Genomic DNA, 20825 nt, shown 5'->3' with positions numbered 1-20825 from the left:
ACTGTACACCCAAAGCGCTTTACAATCATATCAGGGGTTCTCTCCTCAACCAGCACCAGTGTGCAGCATCCACTTGGATGATGCGACGGCATCCACAGTACAACGGCGCCAGTGCGCTCACCACACACCAGCTATAGTTGGAGAGGAGAGAGAGAGTGATAGAGCCAATTCAGTGGATGGGGATTATTAGGAGGCCATGATTGGCAGGGGCCAATGGGTGGAATGTGGCCAGGACACCGGGGTTACACCCCTACTCTTTTACGAGAAGAGAACAATCTTCTCTTATATGGACGACTGGCTCATATTGGCCTAGTAGAAAGAGTTAGCAGTTCGGCATCAAGATATCGTTCTCACTCATTTGAAGAATTTGGGGTTCGAGACTGAACAGCAAGAAAATTGTTTATTTGGGTGGTGTTGGACTTAATTTTCATGCAGGCACTGTCTCCTGCTCGAACAGAGTCCATTCTAGCCGCGATGAAAGAAATCAAGCCAAGTCAAGAGATTTCTGGCCAAAAATACCAAAGACTGCCAACATGATACCTTTGTGCATTGTGCAACCCCCTGAAGAAGAGAAAGGTAACACGCAGAGGGATTTGTTCCCTTTCTGTGTGGAGGAGACCCCAGTTCCTCACATGTGAACACGTTGTCATTGCAAGATGGTAACTATGGGTGCACCCCTCACAGGTGCCATTCAGGATTAGCCCGAGGGGACTGGGAAGACTAACATCTTCTTCAGCACAAAAATTGCCTAGAAATTAAGGTTGTATATCTGTCTCTCGGGTACTTCCTCCCAGACCTGAGGTGTTACCATGTGTTGGTACATCAGTAGTCTCTTGCATAAATCACTTGGGCAGACTGCATTCACTCCCCCTTTTTTTAGGTTGGTGCAGCAGATCCTAGGCTCAAAGCAGAGAGCTCTCCCTGAGGGCACTCTACATTCCATGGCATTCGGATGTGGGTGCAGACATCCTGTCGAGGCAGGGGCTGAGGCTCGGGGAATGGAGACTTCACCCCAAGGTGGTGGAATTAATTTGGCAGAGGCTCGACAAAGTGGAATTCGGCCTGTTTGTCTCTGAGGAGAGGACCTACTGTCCCCTCTGGTTCGCCCTCACACCACCAGCTCCATTAGGACTGTATGCCATGGTGCAGATATTGCCGAGGATATGTTTGTATGTTTTTCCCCCGATTGCTCTGCTCCAGAGAGTTCTAGCCAGAGGTCAGCGGGACGGAGTTCCCCCTATTGCTAGATACTCCATTCTTGCCGGCCTGAGTGTGGTTCTTTGGACCTGATATCTCTCCTTTGTGCATTGGTTCTTGGACCTGATATCTCTCCTTGGGTGCTCTACCAGGGACCTTCTTTCCCAGGCCTAAAGCACGATATTTCACCCCAGGCCCGAGATGTGGAAGCTGTTGGTCTGGCCCACAGTTGGTACCAGCTCATAGATTCTGGTCTCTCAAGTTGGTTGTAGAGACTATTCTTAATGCTAGAGCTCCATCCACAAGTAAACTTTATGCTCTGAAGTGGCATCTCTTTGAGTCATGGTGTGTGCAGCACCATCCTGACCCAGTCCACTGCCTGTTTGGTTCAGTGCTGGAGTTCTTGCAGGAGCACCTAAATCATCCTATGCTTAATGTGTATGTGGCCACTACTTCTGCCTGCAACGACCACATCGATGGAGCCTCTGGGGGAGGTATCCCCTAATATCTAGCGTCTATTTATGGTATCTGTGATGTGCTGACACTATGTCACCTGACCATGCTGTTGGCCAATAGAATTGACGTGTTTCCACATGTGCTTCAGACATAGGGTCAAGCTGGAGCGATCCCATAGCGCCAACATCATGATACAGTGTCTCGTTCCCCTCAAAGGGAACCGGGTTACATTATGTTACCTGAGAAGTTTTTTTCTGATCTCACATGCTATTTGGACTCCAAGAGCTAAATTCACATGGACATCAACTCCAGTTTGGCTTAGTGCAGTGCGGAGATTAGTGCAGTGCGGAGATTTTTTCTTTGAAATCCTGTGAAATTCTGAATTTATAAATTGTAAGTGTTGTAGAAACTATTTTTTATTTATCATAATTAAGTTTTAATTGTGAATGCTGACTGTAAAATTGAGTTTTTGCTTATTTCAGTACGATCGATGGAGCCATATCTCTTCCCGGAAAATACTAACTAATCTAACTAACTAATTTCGGAAGTTTATGAGGGGACAGGCTTTTGCAACAAAACTATTCCAATTACTGTGAGAATGGAAGTTATGATACAATATTTAGATAAAGCATTGTGTCTTTGTCAGTAAGAAAAACAGACAACAAAATTGCCCAATGCACCCACAATTTTCAGTGTTTTCTGTTTTTATTTCTGTTCTAATTGTTTTATTTGTTTGTTTGTTTTTTTCTTGTTAAATTTGTTGTTTATGTTCAGGCAGAATTTCACAGAACTAAAGTGATTTGCTAGATGCATGATAACAGGCATTCAAGATTTAACAGTTTCTTGATTTGCCAAAATGAAATATTATTAAAATGATGGAATCATTTACATATAAATCACATATTAATAGTGGCATTTGATCAACAATTAACATTTGCATATCTGTTACAGTAACTAAGTAACACATAATTGATGATAAATAAATGAAGCATTCACTTTATTAATTTTACTTTAAATTGGGATTACATATTTGGCACAATTGTGCCTGCACAACTTTCACAGGCTTATTTTGCTATTTATTGGTTTATGCTAATAGTGATTACAAAAAGCATTAAATGAGTCAATTAGTATAATTAGGTTTTTACTTAATATTTTACCAAATTCAATATTCTACTTTCCTGCTGTAGTTTAGAGGACAAACACTTAATAGCACATGCACAGAATTATTTGTGAATTCGCCTAATTGTGTTTGTTAGTTTGTTTGTTTGTTTGTTGTTTCTTTGTTTAATTAAGATGAAGACACATACATATCATTATTACAGAAAGCGCATGACACAATGCATGAGTCAGAAGCAGTGTTTATCTTTTATAGTGTTGAATTATTTGGCCAGTTGTTTTTTTATTTTTTTTTTATTTTTTAAATTTCCTTCTTACTAAGCTATCACCCTTTTTTTTTCATTTTAGGGGCCCGTAGCTTAGCTGGGGGGCGTAGAATGTACGGTAGGTCTGAAAGGGCTCTTTTGTAATATACTTGTTGTACTTCATTTCACATCATTGTTTTGTCTACTTTCACATTATCTAGCAAAATTTAGTATATGTATCAAAAACCTTGGTTGCACTTTATTTTAAGATGCCCTAGTTACAGTGTAATTATATAAATATGTACTGAGTAATTAACAATAACATGTACTTACTATATAATTAGGGTTAGTGGTTTGGTTTAGGGTTAGTTGCTTGTAATTGTGAATACTTTACTTTTATTACTTTAGTAAGTTTACACATAATATGTGCGACAGGGACACTGTAAAATAAAGTGTTTCATAGCACCCATTTGAGGAAAATATTTACATTTCCACATTTATTACATAAAGTAAAAATAAAATTACTTCAGTTTATTTTATTGTATTCTTATGATGGTTTCTGTCTGTGTTTAGACATTATTATTATTATTATAGATTTTTTGTTTTTGTTTCAGTGTATGATTTCTTATTTGAATTCACAGGGGATCGTGCATGATTACAGCATTAGTAATATAAATTAAACTGGATAACTTTTTAATAAGTTAGTGATATAACTTCAGTGGTCCTCAGTAAAACTTGACATTATTATTGAGCTCAGTGGTTCCCAAACAGAGGGTGAGAGAGGGAGTATGCAAACAAAATGCTGAGTTTTGCCGTTCATTTAATTCTACACCACCTTAATATAACATTAAAACGAAAGCTACAGCAGAACTGCAACACACAGCAGTGTTTCTTAAACAAACTGCGGCTTTGAACGAATAGGGAGAGTCAATGATTCAATGACCCATTCATGAATACAGCCACTTGCTTTGTTACTGAATAAATGCATAACTTGATGGCTCACTCATTAAGACAGTGACTTTATTTGAAAAGTATCACTTGAACTTTTTTTATTTTAAATATAATTTTCTAGAGGTATTTATAAAGGTAAAATAAAATCCACTAAAAACAAATTAGGGGATAAATATTGTCCCATAAGGTGTGATTGAAGTCTAAGAGAGGGGGTACACAGAAGGGTATTAAATACCTCAGGGGTTAGGCCACTCTAAAAAGTTTGGGAACCACTGGTTTAGCACATTTAGCCGATAATAAAAGTTTAAACCTTTTTAAAACGATATTTAAATGGAAAATTTTGTCAAATGTAATTCTAATAATTCAAGATTTACAATGTTTGCCACAAATAATAGCTATAGAATTCAAGTGAAATCAGTTTTCTAACCATCACTAATTACAGAAGAATAGGGTAGCTCTATCTGGGAATGTATTGGTATACATTTATAATGATGTAAATGGTATAATCTGAAAAAAGTGAGTTTTCTGGAGTTTTCATTAGGATGTCATGTGTGGAAGCATTTTAATCGATTGTAGTGATCGTAGTCATAATGTTATCCACTCTGCATTCATGGGGGCATTGCCACTGTATGTATGTATGTATGTTGAGAAAAAAAAAATTGGAGCCAACTCTAGCTTCCGATCGCCACTGAGAGATGAGGTGTGTGAACACATCCTCCACCACCACGGGAGAAAGCGGAAATGACACTGGTTCTGATGGACTAGACATGACAGAGAACTGCTCATCCCTCTCTCCATCCATGTAAATCTTCCAAGCCATCTTCATTCATTCACCATATGTCTAATCCACCACACAAGCATCACTGAAATACGTAAACAAGTCTATACTGGAGGCTAAAAATTATCCAAGATGGTGGACAAAGTGGGATTATAAATTCACTACCCACAAATTAAATCAAAATATTATATGTTTTTGAAAGAAGTCTCTTATGCTCACCAAAACTGCATTTATTTAATTAAATAAAGACAGAAATATCATGAAACATTATTTCGGTTTTAAAAAAACACTTTCTATTGTAATATATTTTATTTCGTTCAGAAATCATTATAATATGCTTATTTTCTTTTCAAGAAACATTTATTATAATTATTGAATACATTTGGGGGAAAATGTGGAAACCATTTGATTTGATTTAATTTTCAGCATTCCTTGATGAATAGAAAGAGCAAAAGAACTACATTTAATTAAAATAGAAATCTATTGTAACATTTTAAATGTCTTTACTGTGACTTCTGATCAATTTAATGTGTCAATTTAATGATACTGACATGTGAGCATTATTATATGAATGTGGTAGTATACTATGATATTAGTATACTAACCAGGGATGCTCCGATCAGGATTTTTATCTTATCTGCATCTGGGCCAAATTTTGTGTTGATATCTTAAAGCAATCAAAAGTTACGCGGTTCGAAACCGAGGCAGCCTTTTTATCAAAAGTCCAAAAACCTCTCCAAACAAATGATCTGAGTGTTAATGAACAGAAGAACTACTTAGATGTGTAAATGCCACAAAACATAAAAATAAGTAATGAGTGATGATCTTCCAGCGCTGTTTCAGCTGTGCGCTCCTATTCTACTGTAAATCAAGACCTGTCAATCAGGGGTGCGTTTCCCAAAAGCATTGTTAGCCAACTATGGTTACAAGTTCCGTCGTTATCAGCATAGTTCAGCGAGTCGGTGTTTCGCGAAAACATAGTTCGAAACAAACATTCGCAAACAGCATCGCAAAGTTGTGTGGTCTGAATGACAGCTGACCTGTGGTTAGAAGCAGAGTTTCTTGTTTGCATCTACAGTATATCTTTTATTTAGAATACATACAAATGTCATTTACGTCTTTTAGTTTGTCAAGAGATTTAAAGTGTCGTTTTTGAAGAGTGCGCATGTGCTGACGTGCTCTAGTACGCAAGAACGAGCCTATGATTGAATCTGGAAATAAAGTAAAATGACTGAGAAAAATGAGAAATGTTCCTAAGATGCCATGTCCGTAATTTATAGCAAAACATCTAGCATTGATTCGATCTCAAACAGATTCATTAAAAGAAGTTATTACTCCACCGCCTGCGTGACATCATTAACCAACGTTCAACGACCAATTTGCGACAATATGGTTTCGGGCAGCCCGTTCTCATCCCAAGGCGTCATCTAACTGACGCTTTTGACCATGCGTCAACATGCCGACGCACATGGTACCCCTTAAGCGTCAATATGAGACGCGCCCCCTAGTGGTCTAACCCTAACCCTACCCCAGACCTAAACCTACCCACAACGGAAGCGTCATCTAACTGACGCTAAAGGGTGCCATGTGCGTCGGATTTAGACGCATGGTCAAAAGCATCAGTTAGATGACGCCCGAGGATAAGCATCTCATGTTGACGCTTAAAGGGTACGATGTGCGTCGGCATGTTGACGCATGGTCAAAAGTGTCAGTTAGATGACGCCTTGGGATGAGAATGTGTTGTTTCGGGAGACAGTCGTGACTAGCTAGTTGATTTCTTCAACGATACATCGTAATACGGTAGTTAAGCAGTGAGTTACGTCGTTGTACAGGAAACGTACCACTGAGCGATCGATCCAATCCAAACACGTTCCATCTGTAAAACAGTGTCCGAATGGTCTCAACACATCGTCCCTACCCACTATACCCGAGATCCCGTTTCCATTGGTTGACCTTTCAAATGCCGTTGGAAAACACTGCACCATGATCGCGATGTGATCGAATCCCGGAATTCCTATAGCCAAGCATTATGTCATGTCACTCCGTGAGGATTTGCTCAAGATCTAAACATCATGTTATGTTGTGTGCGGGCTTGTTTGAATTGCTCTAAATAAAGATTTACTATGGTTTACTAATGTTTCATGAAGTTACAAAGCAGAACGTGCCGCAAAAGCCTCATCTGTATACTGTTTACATGCGCGTCGGCCGCAACTTTTTACAGTTTTACGTCATCAAATTGCTATCGGTTTTTGAGGTCGGCCAAATGATTGTGATTACTGATCGAGTCACATATAAATATTTAATTGATATAAAATAGTATGCCTGATATTTGTGTGGCATTAGCATCCTCGCTCCGTTCCCACGGCTCTCGGCCCCGCCCTGTTTGCCACAGTTGTCAATAGCTTTGAAATATGCTAGTGTCAAACTCTATTGAAATCGATTGATAGTCGAGTCTTTCGCGCACTTCGTTTGTGGAGCTCAGAGAGTCACTTATGAGGTTACGGGGATTTTACCATGGTTTAGAGTAGTTGTGGGTTGCCATGATGTTAGACTGTGAACCACGAAGTAACAACTGTCAGCTGTTTACATTTGTCAACATTTTGTCAAACAAGCTTTTTTCTTTTTGTCTTTTGCATCAGTTTTGGACATTGCTTAATCGATCAGATTTTAGAATAAGAACCTTTCTTTAGTACGGTAAACTAATATGTTTAGTATAGTATAATATCCTACTACTTACACGGTCTACAGTACGTATTCTGTGCACAGTAAACAAAGTTTCTTTATGCATGGAAAATACAAATATATAATTGCATTTTGCACACTGTCCAGTATATAGTTGCGTATAGCAGTCCATTTTGAGCATAGCCACATACTGTAACCAGGCTTGCAGAATTACAGTAGGTGCACTTGAAATTAAATTAAGTTAAATTTCATGTTTTGAAACATTAGTCTTCATGTAGGCCTATTTTTCTTGTGTCTCATATCATCCTTCATTCATGTCATCACACAGTTACTAAGCATATCACTTCAGCACTGTCAGAGCCCATGCACACATGATAAGGACGACCCAGATGAAACGTACAGGATCAAGCGACGCTCTTACTGGAATCTTCAGTGACTGAACTGGCACCACGGTGAATTTTAACCCCTTTTATGTGGAGGCACTGGCACTGGAACTGAAATCTGATACTGACCCAATACCTGTGAATAATTGTGTATTTTAATTGGATATACGTTAGAATGTTGTTTTTAATCTGTATAAATGCAGTCATATAATTTATATTATATATATATTTTTTTTTGCTACATTTTAATTTAATCTAAATTGACTTTAAAGTCAAAAATCTTACAAAAGTTTGTATTGTAAGAACATCATTTAGTTTGTTAGTTTTTTTAAGTTAACTTCTTTTTCCATAGTGTTTTGCAAATTCGTTCATGCATTTGATTAAATCGTTCATTTTGAATTTTTGTTTACCATACTGGTAACACTTTATAATAACTACACGCTAATAATCATTAGTTAAGCATGAGTAAACAGTTAATTCATCATTCATAAAGCATTAATAGACATTAATAAGCAGTTTATAAATACAGCTATAAATGCTTTCTTCTTGATTACCCAGCATATCTATAATTTATTTAATAATTGTATTTTCATCCTTTATTAATGATCAATTTATTATTTCTAAATGATTAATTGCATTTTTTATAAACCAGTTATTTAAGAGTTTTCAGTGGTTCACAAGATTACTTAGAACGTGTAAGTAAATGATTAATAAACTATTTAAATGTACATTCATACATCTTATTATTCAGCCATATAGTGATGGTTACTTAGTGTGTTAATAAATGCTTTATTAACATGTATTTAAGCTGTAATTCAGGGTTAATTCAGGTAGTTATAAAGCATTTAGTAGTGGTCAGTTAACTATGTTTGTGAGCTCATCTAAAGTGAGGACTATTCATGCCTTGTAAAGCATTTATAAAGGAGATTTAAAGGCTGTTAAATATTTCTATGTTCTGTATAACTGTGTTGTGTTTGTTACATTTTACCGTTTAGAAGATTGATGCGCCTTTAAATCTCCTTTATAAATGCTTTACAAGGCATGAATAGTCCTCACTTTAGATTAGCTCACAAAATAGTTAACTGACCACTACTAAATGCTTTATAACTACCTGTATTTACTACATTTACTTACACTTTCTAAGTGATCTTATGAATAACTGACAACTCTTAAATAACTGGTTTATAAATAATGCTATACTTCATTTAGAAATTATTAATTGATCATTAACAAAGTATGAAAATACAATTATTAAACGCATTATAGATATGCTTATAAATCAAGAAAAAAAGTGTTTATAGCTGTATTTATAAACTGCTTATTAATGTCTATTAATGCTTTATAAATGATGAATTAACTGTTTACTCATGCTTAACAAATGATTAATAGCATGCAGTTATTACAAAGTGTTACCAAAATACTTTTTTTATTTATTTTTCATTTTTGTCTCTTTTTTGCATTTTTGCCTCCGTTACCTTTGGTTTATTGTTTTTCAGAAATTGTTTAGTTTTAAAGTATTATTTAAAATCTAAAATGTATATTAAAATAAAATTGTCTATTAAAAGTGTATATACTGTAATAATGGTTTGGTTCTGAATGGTTTTCTTGCCGAGTGAAAACCAAGTGCCACACACACTTCAGCGTTTTCCTTTTAGACAAACTACAAATGATGGATGAAATATGATGCTATTTATATCGACTGGATCTGAGCATCTTTTTAATTGGCATAGGAGACAATACCATTGTGAAAAATAATTGTGCTTAATTATATTGATTATGCCCTTGTAGTGTACTTTCTTTTATTTTACTTTTAAATATTTTAAGTTATTTAATGTTTTAACATAATCTAATAAAAAATAAAATATTTATTTATTTAAGTATTTGTATTTACCATAAATGTTAGTACATTCAGCAGTACAATAACCATATTTCAAAGACAGAATTATGTTTAAATTTATTATCAAAATTATTTTGTGTAATTGGCATTTAATATAATTTTAAATTACAAAATAATACATTTTCATTTATTTGAAATTTACATGCAAGTGTCTGAAAACATTAGTTTGCACTATTCCGTCATATGGCACTGTTTTTTTTAAAAAATGTGATACTTCTTTTTCACAAGGGTAGGATTTAACTAATATTTGAATCAATAACTACATGAGAGATTCTGGTAAGAAAACCATTGAGAATTGCTTAAAAATGCGAGAAAACCTTGGTAACACTTTACTTGAAGGGGTGTGCATAAGACTGACATGACACCTTCATAATCATGACATGACACATGTCATGAATATGAAGGAGGTTTTATGCATGTTTATGACAACTGTCATTAAGTGTCATTCGCTGTCCTTTCAAGTTATCAAACTTAAGAAACCACTTGGCTTTATAGGTTAACATTACATTAAACTGTCATGTGGTTGGTTTTGACATTGGCTGTCATGAAGCCATTATAACATTTTAATGACAAATTCAATTTGTACAACCACTGTAGTTGAGGTCAAGAAAAATATTCATGACAGTTATAATGGCCTCAATGTCAAAACCAACCACATGACAGTTTAATGTAATGTTAACCCATAAAGCCAAGTGGTTTCTTAAGTTTGATAATTAATCTGCTATGTCATGTTTATGACATATTTATGACAATTTATGTTGTCTTGGTAATGTCAAATTGTCATTTCCAAGACACTGACAGGTTATGATGTATTGGTTTATGTCAAGTTGTCATAAACAAAAGACATCTCAAACAATGTCATATTTGCATTAAAAATGTCATAACTGAGCAAATGACACTTAATGACAGTTGTCATAAACATGCATAAAACCTGCTTTATATTCTTGACATGTGTCATGTCATGATTATGAAAGTGTCATCATGTCAGTCTTATGCACACCCCTTCAAGTAAAGTGTTACCAAAACCTTTTTTGGCCAAATATTCTATCAAACACCACTTCTTTATTCATAACTAAATGTTCAGGCCCGTTTGTCGTGTTAAGTACATGTGACTTTTTAAATGTATGTATCTTTGTTTATTTTCAACAATCTGACACCACTGATTATAGCTTAATTATGCTTTTTTAACATTTACTTTAAAATGAATAAGAAAATACTTAAGAAAATATGCTACTGAAAATATCTGGAGACCCATACACCTGGTGTCAGATTGAATATTATTCTTCACTGTTTAAAATGTCTTATTGATGAATCTGAAATGTTGGGAGACAGGGTGCTGTGACTGCACCTAAACACAATTTGATTTATTCGAGCACTACTAACGACTTTTGTTCTTTTCAGGGATCCAGTTTCGTCTCCCGACTGCCTGTAGTGTGGATCGAACAGAAGCCCCCACTCCAGGTAAAGCCACACATCCCAGTTAAGTCATGCCACATAGTGTGTTCAACTTCAGAAGCGTCATGTCCATTCAAACCCTCTCAGATTTTCATGTCACACCAAACTCATATGACCTTTTCTCATGGAACACAAAACAAAATGTCAAAGCTAATATTTTCCATACAGTGAAAATGCATGCTGATGAAGTCTGGACTGTCAAAAACAAACAAAACAAAACAAAACAAAGCGAAGCAACAAAGTAAAGCAAAACAAAACAAAACAAAGCGAAGCAACAAAGTAAAGCAAAACAAAACAACAAAGCAAAGCAAAACAAAGCAAAGTAAAGCAACAGCAAAGCAAAACAAACCAACAAAGCAAAACAAAACAACAAAGCAAAGCAAAACAAAACAACAAAGCAAAGCAAAACAAACCAACAAAGCAAAGCAAAACAAACCAACAAAGCAAAGCAAAACAAAACAACAAAGCAAAGCAAAACAAAGCAAAGTAAACCAACAAAGCAAAGTAAAGCAACAGCAAAGCAAAACAAAACACCAAAGCAATGCAACAAAGCATAGCAAATCAAAGCAAAACAAAACAACAGAGCAACAAAGCAAAAAACACTAATGACACCTACAACTCTGCTTGCCTTACAAAACAACAAACAACAAAACAAAACAACAAAGCAAAACAGCAAGATAACGAAACAAAGCAAAACAACAAAGTAAAGCAAAACAAAACAGCAAAATAACAAAACAAATTGAAACAACAAAGTAGAGCAAAACAAAACAACACCAATGACACCTAAAACTCAGCTTGCCTTATCTTGAAGTTTTGTCACTGCAATGCTGATAAGGCTCTGTAAATACATTATCAGAGTATATGCTCTTGAATCACTGGGCTGCTGTTTTACTGTCTCTTATCATGCGCCGCATGCACTGAATAGCTGATTTTAGTGGAGACTGAACATCTGTTGTTGATTAAACAGTCACGCTGAAAGTTTTATAACCCATTCAAGCTGGTGTTAAAATGCAGAACACGCATTAACACATGCACTGATAAATGGTTCAAGATTTCAGTTCACAACCTTATGTGCTATGTACAAGTTTAGGCAAAACACCTAACACATTAACACTGCTATAGCTTCAAATATGTTAATTAGTAATTAGTGTGTAATTAGTTCAGTGATGCCATAGCTGGCTGAAATCTCAGCCCAACACAGCCTGAGGCATTCAGCAAAAGAAGGGTATCTTCTGTTTGTAATGGAGAATACACGTGCACCTGAGCTAATGCAAATGAATTATCGATTTACATGACTCGGCTAAAGCAAAGATGACTTTCCATTAGAATGTATATTTTATTGAGCATATGTTATGTTTGTAGGGATTAAGGTTTGATTCAGGATTTTCTCGTAGCACTGTCTTCACACATGTTTCTTCACAGACATCATGTTTGATAAAAAGGCATAAATCAATTAATAAATAGAACAAATTGTATATTTTAGATGTATTGTATTTAATAAATGTACTAAGAGTATTTTTTATTAAAAAAAAAAAACATTCTGTTCTCATGGTTCATGGTTTTTTTGATCATGCATATTATCTTTGTTTTTGTGTTTAGCACCTGTGTGGCATTTGATACTCCCAAGATAACTGTTGCCAAGACACCAGCTCAGTCACCAGCCTCTCATTCTGAGAGAAAACTGGGCCAATAACTGCTTTTACAAGCTAACAAGACATTGATTTCTCAGAGAGATTGGGAAAAGGCCTTTACAACCTTTATAAAACCAAAAAATCCAAAAATCTTACCTACTCTGCATTTGCCCGCAGTATTTGCTGGTTATAGATGCAAATTCATATGTTTACAGCCAGTCAGTAGTGGGGACTTTAATCACACCATTGTTCAGCAAAATTTCAGCAGAAATCCAGTCATTTCAATAGGAATCCACACGACCAGGAATGTTTTGCGTGAGGACAAAAAAATTCCCAGCACAGTTTTTGCAACGGATTCAAGTTGGTCATGTGAATTCGTCGCCTTGACCAACAGACATCTACATATACACTATATTGCCAAACGTATTGGGACACCCCTCCAAATCATTGAATTCAGGTGTTCCAATCACTTCCATGGCCACAGTTGTATAAAATCAAGCACCAGGCGCTTATACAAACATTTGTGAAAGAATATATATATGTGCAATAAGTCCATTCGTGAAATTTCCTCACTACTAAATATTCCACGGTCAACTGTTAGTGGTATTTTAACAAAGTGGAAACAATTGAACAACACCAACTCAGCCATGAAGTGGTAGGCCACGTAAAACCACAGAGCCGGTCAGCGCATGCTGAAGAGCACAGTGAGCAGAAGTCGCCAACTTTCTGCAGAGTCAATAGCTACAGACCTCCAAACTTCGTGTGGCCTTCAGATTAGCTCAAGAACAGTGCGTAGAGAGCTTCATGGAATCGGTTTCCATAGCCATGGATCCAAGCCTTACATCACCAAGTGCAATGCAAAGCGTCGGATGCAGTGGTGTAAAGCACGCCGCCACTGGACTCTAGAGCAGTCTGGAGAGACGAATCACGCTGTCTGTCTGATGACCCCTTCCTGTTCCAACATGACTGCACACCAGTGCTCAAAGCAAGGTCCATAAAGACATGGATGAGCGAGTTTGGTGTGGAGGAACTTGACTGGCCTGCATAGAGTCCTGACCTCAACCCGATAGAACACCTTTGGGATGAATCAAGGGCGTAACTTTGGGTCTACCATTGGGGGGGTTAAACTTGCGGCATATTTATTAATTTATTTATTTATTGAATAATTGTCTTGTGTAAAAGGTAACATACTACATGCCCAATCACCCGAACAAAATGTTAATAAACTAGGCTTTAAGTTTAACTGTTAAAATGTATTTTATTAACATCAAATAACAGCATTAAAAACTTTCAAATAGAGAAAATGAAACTGCAATTATATTATCACTTTGCACGAAATAAGACTCAAAAGTAGTTAAAAAAGGTGTTTGCATTTAGCCTCTGATAACATCAAATTCAGAAACTGAGAAAATACAAGTGTGGACTAACGTTAGTTGTGCTTTGATTCATTTTGTCACTTTGCAAACTCCATGCAAAAAGAACAAAAAATAAAATTAAAATAATAATAATCTCAAATTGAGCCGGAGGTGGTAAATTCCTAATAATGTACGTATTGTTTTAGGTATTTTTAAGATTTTAAGATTAAGATATCTTGCATAATGCATTATGTTGCGCATACAGCTCAACTAACGCGATCGTTATAAAGGTGTTTGAAAAACAAAACATCCACTTGCACATATTTGACAATCGGAATATCAGATATATCCTGCTATAGGATCTGTACCGTCTATGGGTGTGACAAGCAATGAAGGACGCGTCTCCATGGGATACTCCGTGATACTACGATCAATAACGATGCCTTGAAAATCTTTTAAACTTACGTGTGAAAACGTTAAGACAAGGCTTACATTTAAATGTGTCTTTGTTTTGTTTTGAGTGTATGGTCAATAAATAAAGGAATTAAAAAGATGGGCACAAAACCTGTTTGTCGCGCCCCACTTGTCATGTCTCTATTCCCCACCACTGGGACGCGCCCGCGCCCCACACTTTGAGAAACGCTGAGCTGACTTAACAGCTAACCTCCGTTTGGTCAGGATTTTTCCTCTTTTTGGCTGGTGTCGACCAACAATGAAAAATCGTTGTCTGGCTGTGTCCTTTTCATCTTTCCATCCGTTAGCATGCACCGTCAGCTTTCTCCGACCATTCATCCCAGCGACTGCGCAAAATAGTGAACAAACTTGGTAGAGAAAGCGGGTTGGGTAATACCAAGTAGTCGGTGCGGTGGGCGGGGGGTACATTACAGATTATTTAAAATATGATATTATCTTTCTTGCTGGCAAATTAATTTAATAAAGAAAACGAACAAAAGTATTCATTTGGAATATTTCATATTTATTTTAATCTGAATGATATTGGGGGGGTTATATTCGCTGGATCTGATTTTTGAGGGGGTTATGACCCCCGTAACCCCCGTGCAAATTACGCGCATGGGATGAATTAGAGCAGAGACTGCGAGCCAGGCCTTCTCGTCCAACATCAGTGCCTGACCTCACAAATACGCTTCTAGAAGAATGGTCAAAAATTCCCATAAACACACTCTTAAGCTTTGTGGAAAGCCTTCCCAGAAGAGTTGAAGCTGTTATAGCTGCAAAGGGTGGGCCAACTCCATATTGAACCCTACGGATTAAAAATGGGATGTCATTAAAGTTCATGTGCATGTAAAGGCAGACGTCCCAAAACTTTTGGCAATATAGTGTACGACGTTATTGTAGTGTACGGCTCGTGGTACCATCACAGAGAGCCACAAAATCACTCTCCGGAACATTCTCATTGACGGCACCATGCTGGTGGAATGATCTGCCCACCCTCATCCGGAATGCAGAATCCCTGACAGCATTCAAAAGACAACTGAAAACTCATCTCTTCCGTCAGCTCTTAACATAAATATATAAAAAAAATTCTTTCCTTTTCCTTTAAATCCTCGCTTGTCTGGCTTATGCTACTCCAAGGAGCTATGTCTGAACTTTGTATTTTGAGCACTTCTCGCGTTGTTTTTGCCTCTTCACGATGACTCGCTTGGTTTAGTCCTCAGTTGTAAGTCGCTTTGGATAAAAGCGTCTGCTAAATGACTAAATGTAAATGTTTGCTAAACTAATACTATTAATGCACAGTGTATTGCCCAACTCTAAACATCCCTTAAAGGTGAACTAAGTAACTTTTTTACCTTAACCGAACAGCTTTGGAGTCATTGTAATGTTTATATTACTGATTTCGTGTTGAATGGTGGTCGTCTCGCACCCCCCTGGTGCCTGTGAGCCGCAAAACCACCCTTGCAACTTTGGGCCGGCGAGCCGCCGGCCTCAGTGTTAGGAAGTATCGTGTGATATCAGGTCTCGCGAGGTAACGAATTGCTTTACGGCAAAAAAACAGATCTGATAAAATTCTGATAAAATGACCATCAAACAGAAATAACCCGCCGCCGTATACATGTGGTGTTCGAGGCGCACATACAATACAGACTGCCGACAGTTAAACAGGGCGCGTGCAGCTCTTAAAGGGGCCATACCTTATTTCCACTCGTTACAGCGTCCATCCTACTGAACAGGTACCGGTGTACAGGGGGAGGGGATCCGGCCGTGAGTGCGAGCCATCTCTGCGTGAGTGCTATTCACGACAGTACAAGTGCTCCACGGTGACTCTAGGGGTCGCTGTTTGACAAAAACGGAATTCCTACTTAGAGCTGCTTTAAAAAATATTGGACTTTTTAGAAAATATATCATATATTATTATTTCAACACTGGTAATTTGAAGTGTGTACTATCTGGGGCACTACCGTCACCAAACAACAGAGTAAAAAAAATGTGGAATCTGCTATATATACTATATTTGGTGTTTGTGTGTCAGTATGGTTGCATATAGGAGACAATATCTGAACAATCAAAGAATGGCACAGTTTAGTTTTAAGTCTTACACGCTTTCAGGGAGTTGGTTGCTGGGATGAGTCATATTCTGTTGCTCTGGAAGTTTTTATATTTAATCACAGCTGATGAAGAGTTCGACATGCTGATGACAGAATTAATTATGACACGGAGCATCAATACAACAGGTCATGAATGGATGATTGTGTTCCTCTCTTATACAACCCTACATTCTATATTTGGAAGCGTTTTACTCCTCTGTATGAATCACGCGTCTCTCTCCCACATTTTTCCCTTCAGTCTGTGACTCATTGAGCAGTTTTATAATAGTGTGCTATTTGCAGCCTGTGTTTTTGATTGGCACGTCATGTGTAGATTGGTTTGTACTTCCTACATTTAAGCACAGTATGGCATTTTGACATTTTGTCACACTGTCAAGAGTCACACTGTAGGTCTTCAATTCCTTTCTTTAAAATAGGCTTTTTAAAAAGTGTTTTATCCTGTTTGAGGTCAGGGCGACTTGATTCTTGATTTGAGACTTTCAAAATAGTAACAAAATACTGAGAATAAACTGACAACTGCTATAATGAAGTTGCATATGGCATTAAACATGAATGATCCACACACTCTGCTCCCTGCTTTCTACAATGCATAAAATGATTGACAGGCAGAAAGCATTTCAAAGTCTTCTGATTGGCTAAACAAAGAATAGGGCTGTCAGTATAAGAGAAATACATTTTCTAATATGCTTTTAATGCACACAGTATTGCCCAACTTTAAACATCCCGAAAAATGATTCAATTGGTTGAGAACCACCTTTTGTAATTTACTGTCAACAAAAAAATTAAATAAATTGAATTGAGTATAGTAACAATTGGAAATATTATATTTAAATATAGAAATAATAAATATTAAGGAAAATGTTCAGGTTCAATCAGAAGAATTAGAGGAAAATAACTACCATTCAAAAGTTCAGAAATCATTCTAATATGCTGATTTAGTGCACAATAAATATTTCTTATTATTAACAATGTTGCAAACAGCTGCTTAATATTTCTGTGGAAACATTTTTCAGGATTGTTTGATTGTTTAAAAGAACAGAATTTATCAGCATTATAAATCCTTTGTAAGTCTTCCACCTTTTATCATTTGAATGCATCCTGCTGAATTAAAGTATATTAAAAATACAGACTTTTAAATGGTAGTGTATGTATTTATAAAATATTTATAATTTTTTATAAACATACATACAGTTTGTTGAAACTTGCCATATATCATCTGTGTGTACTGGTTTATTTCTTTATGTTCTCATGTTTTCATGTTTTTTTTTTCCACATTATTTTTTTTATGTTTATCTTACATTTACAGTAATCATGTTATATTTTTGAATATTTTAAACATATTCATGATTTTTGAGATACATTTGTCAAGCAAATACTTTTAATTCACAGTGTGTTGCCCAACTCAAAACAGCTCTTAAAATCATATCAGGATTAACTATTCTCCGCCAGATTAAGTTACAGTATGCACCCGATTCAATGTAAACATGGTTTACGAGACTAACAGTCTTTGTCTAGGAACAAAAGAGAATATCTGCAGTTTATGAGAGCTGCTGGTACGCAAGAATAATACAAATCCTGTGAACACAAGAGAGTAACAACTCACTTCAAGCACTGGAGTGTCCAATTTGCTCATTATACACATTATATATATATTATAATAATATCACATTTTACATTATTACATTTTCAAAAGCTATCCAGCTTGGGATGTCCTCATGCTGAAGTTATAAAAGCTCTGAAGTGCAAGTCGTTTGAAGCCACAAAAACCGAACCTTGAACCGAAAAGAGTATATGCAAGCAAAAAGGGAAAGTGACAGTACCAGTAATAAAACACGTATAAACATAGTTTACATTGTATCACAATTGCTGTACATTGACTAGGTCCACAAAACAATGTTTATGTTGCTAGCAATGCCTAAACCAGTTCCATCTTTGTTGTATTTGCCTATAAATAGTCTTACCAAGTTCTAGTTTCCACCGTTATCTGATATGAATATCAATTGATATGCCTAATGTCAGTGTTGCCAAACTTTTTCAACGTTATTTAAAACAATTGATTTTACAATTGAAGTCAATACAACAATGACATATAAGCTACTTACCTACTCATAAGCAGTGGTGGACGAAGTACACATACCATGTACTTGAGTAAAAGTAAAGATACTCAAGGTAAAATATTACTCAAGTAAAAGTAGAAGTGCTGCCTTTAAACATTCACTTGAGTAAAAGTACAAAAGTATTTGCCTTCAAATGTACTTAAGTATCCAAGTACTTTTATTGTTTATGGCTATAATGTCCTATTATAATTTGTCACAAGACTCTTGCTTAACTCAGTCTAAGTGAAGACTAATGTCACTCTTGGCACACCAATCTATTAATGAAATGACATTAATTAGTCTGATATATATATATACTGTATATATATATATATATATATATATATATATATAGATATATATATATATTTAAATTTAATTAATTTTGTGTGTGTTTAATTTTGGAGGGAAGGGGACTGTTCCCATAAGGTATAAAACATTTACAGTATTTACTGTATATATTTTTCTCCAGCGCCTATGATCATAATTATTAACATCTTAATGTTATGATACATTCACATAAACCTGCACAACCCTATTAAATATATACACACATATATATATATATATATATATATATATATATATACCTACACACATAGCCTACACACACACGTCACACACACACACGCACACACATTATATATATATTCTATATTCTATGTTATGGGAGCAGCCAATTTCCCTCCAAAATTAAACACAAAAACGTATTAATGTGTTTCTGCTAGGCTACTCCCCAGAAAAAAAATCTATTATATGCAATTCATTTTAGTGGCAACGTAAGCAATGTACATTATGCGTTAATACTTACCGATAATTGCTGCAATAATAGCTGCTGCTCTCTGTCCTGCATAAAATCATAGTCAACGCGATTTGTTTGGAACTATTGAGAGCTACACGAATAACGTAACGGTGAGATCAGTGTCACAACCATCTATGTTCGCAACTCTCATATTTAACGACTCTGGTTCGCGCTTAGTAGATATCGCCAAGGCAAGTTCAAAACAAAGCGCGCGCGCGCTGTACTGTGATTGGTGGCTCGTTTGGCCAGTTACGTTTTTATCCACTCATAAATAAAAAGGAACGACTGATTTTGAAAATGTAGTAGAGTAAAAAGTAAGATATTTGACTTTGAAATGTAGTGGAGTTAAAGTAAAAGTCTCCCAAAATTTAAATACTTGAGTAAAGTACAGATACGCAAAAAAGCTACTTAAGTACAGTAACGAATTACATTTACTTCGTTACTGTCCACCACTGCTCATAAGACATATTTTTCAGATTGCCATCTTACGTTATTAAGATGTAAATGACATTCTCACTCTGAAAAAAGTGATAAGTTGACACCTGTTGCCTTAAAATTATAAAATAAAATAAAAATTTCATGAGTAATTGAAAAAAAATAAGTTATGTGTAAAAATAAGTTCACGTAGTGTAACAGTGCAGCGCTTCTGGGTTGTACGTCAGAACGTAGGCTCACTATTGGCCGACGCTGCTCATGTGTGTGAAGCGTGTGATGCTGGCCAATAGTGAGCCTACGTTCTGACGTACAACCCAGAAGCGTTGTGCCCACACAGAAGAAAATGAATAGTTAAATAAAGTAATTATTTTTGTTTGTTTTTGCGCACAAAAAGTATTCTCGTCGCTTGATAAACTTAAGGTTGAGCCACTGTAGTCACTTGGACTATTTTAAAAATTGTCTTTACTAACTTTCTGGGCCTGCAAGTTTCAATTACATAGAAGCCTATGGAGGAGTGAGACCGCTCTCAGATTTAATCAAACAAATCTTAATTTGTGTTCCGAAGATGAACGAAAGAATAGGGGGTTGGAACAACATGAGGGTGAGTAACTACTGACAAAATTTTCATTTTTAGGTGAACTAACCCTTTAATTTTAAGGCAACAGATTTCCTCACCTTTTTTAAGTTAAGTCAACTTATCACTTTTTATACAATTATCATCTGTATCCATGGGTGCACCCCAAGCTATCAGATTCATCCTTGCATAATAGCTGAGCCAAAGC

At 36.1% G+C, this 20825-nt stretch overlaps 1 protein-coding gene across 2 annotated transcripts in view; it reads left to right on the top strand.

Annotated features, from left to right (window-relative positions):
• Positions 1–20825, top strand: part of LOC130096056 (disks large-associated protein 2-like) — a 155485-nt gene that overhangs the window by 118968 nt on the left and 15692 nt on the right. For both annotated transcript variants that reach the window (XM_056262687.1, XM_056262688.1), the window contains 2 exons: positions 3118–3153; positions 11107–11166. In XM_056262687.1, the coding sequence (XP_056118662.1) occupies positions 3118–3153; positions 11107–11166 (96 nt within the window). The remainder of the gene's footprint in view (positions 1–3117; positions 3154–11106; positions 11167–20825) is intronic.

Source organism: Rhinichthys klamathensis, unplaced genomic scaffold (assembly GCF_029890125.1).
Source record: "Rhinichthys klamathensis goyatoka isolate OS25496 unplaced genomic scaffold, OSU_Roscu_1.1 h1tg000196l_1, whole genome shotgun sequence".
Lineage (NCBI taxonomy): Eukaryota > Metazoa > Chordata > Actinopteri > Cypriniformes > Leuciscidae > Rhinichthys > Rhinichthys klamathensis.
Note: the sequence above shows the minus strand (reverse complement) of the source record. Positions and strands in the feature narration are given on the sequence as shown.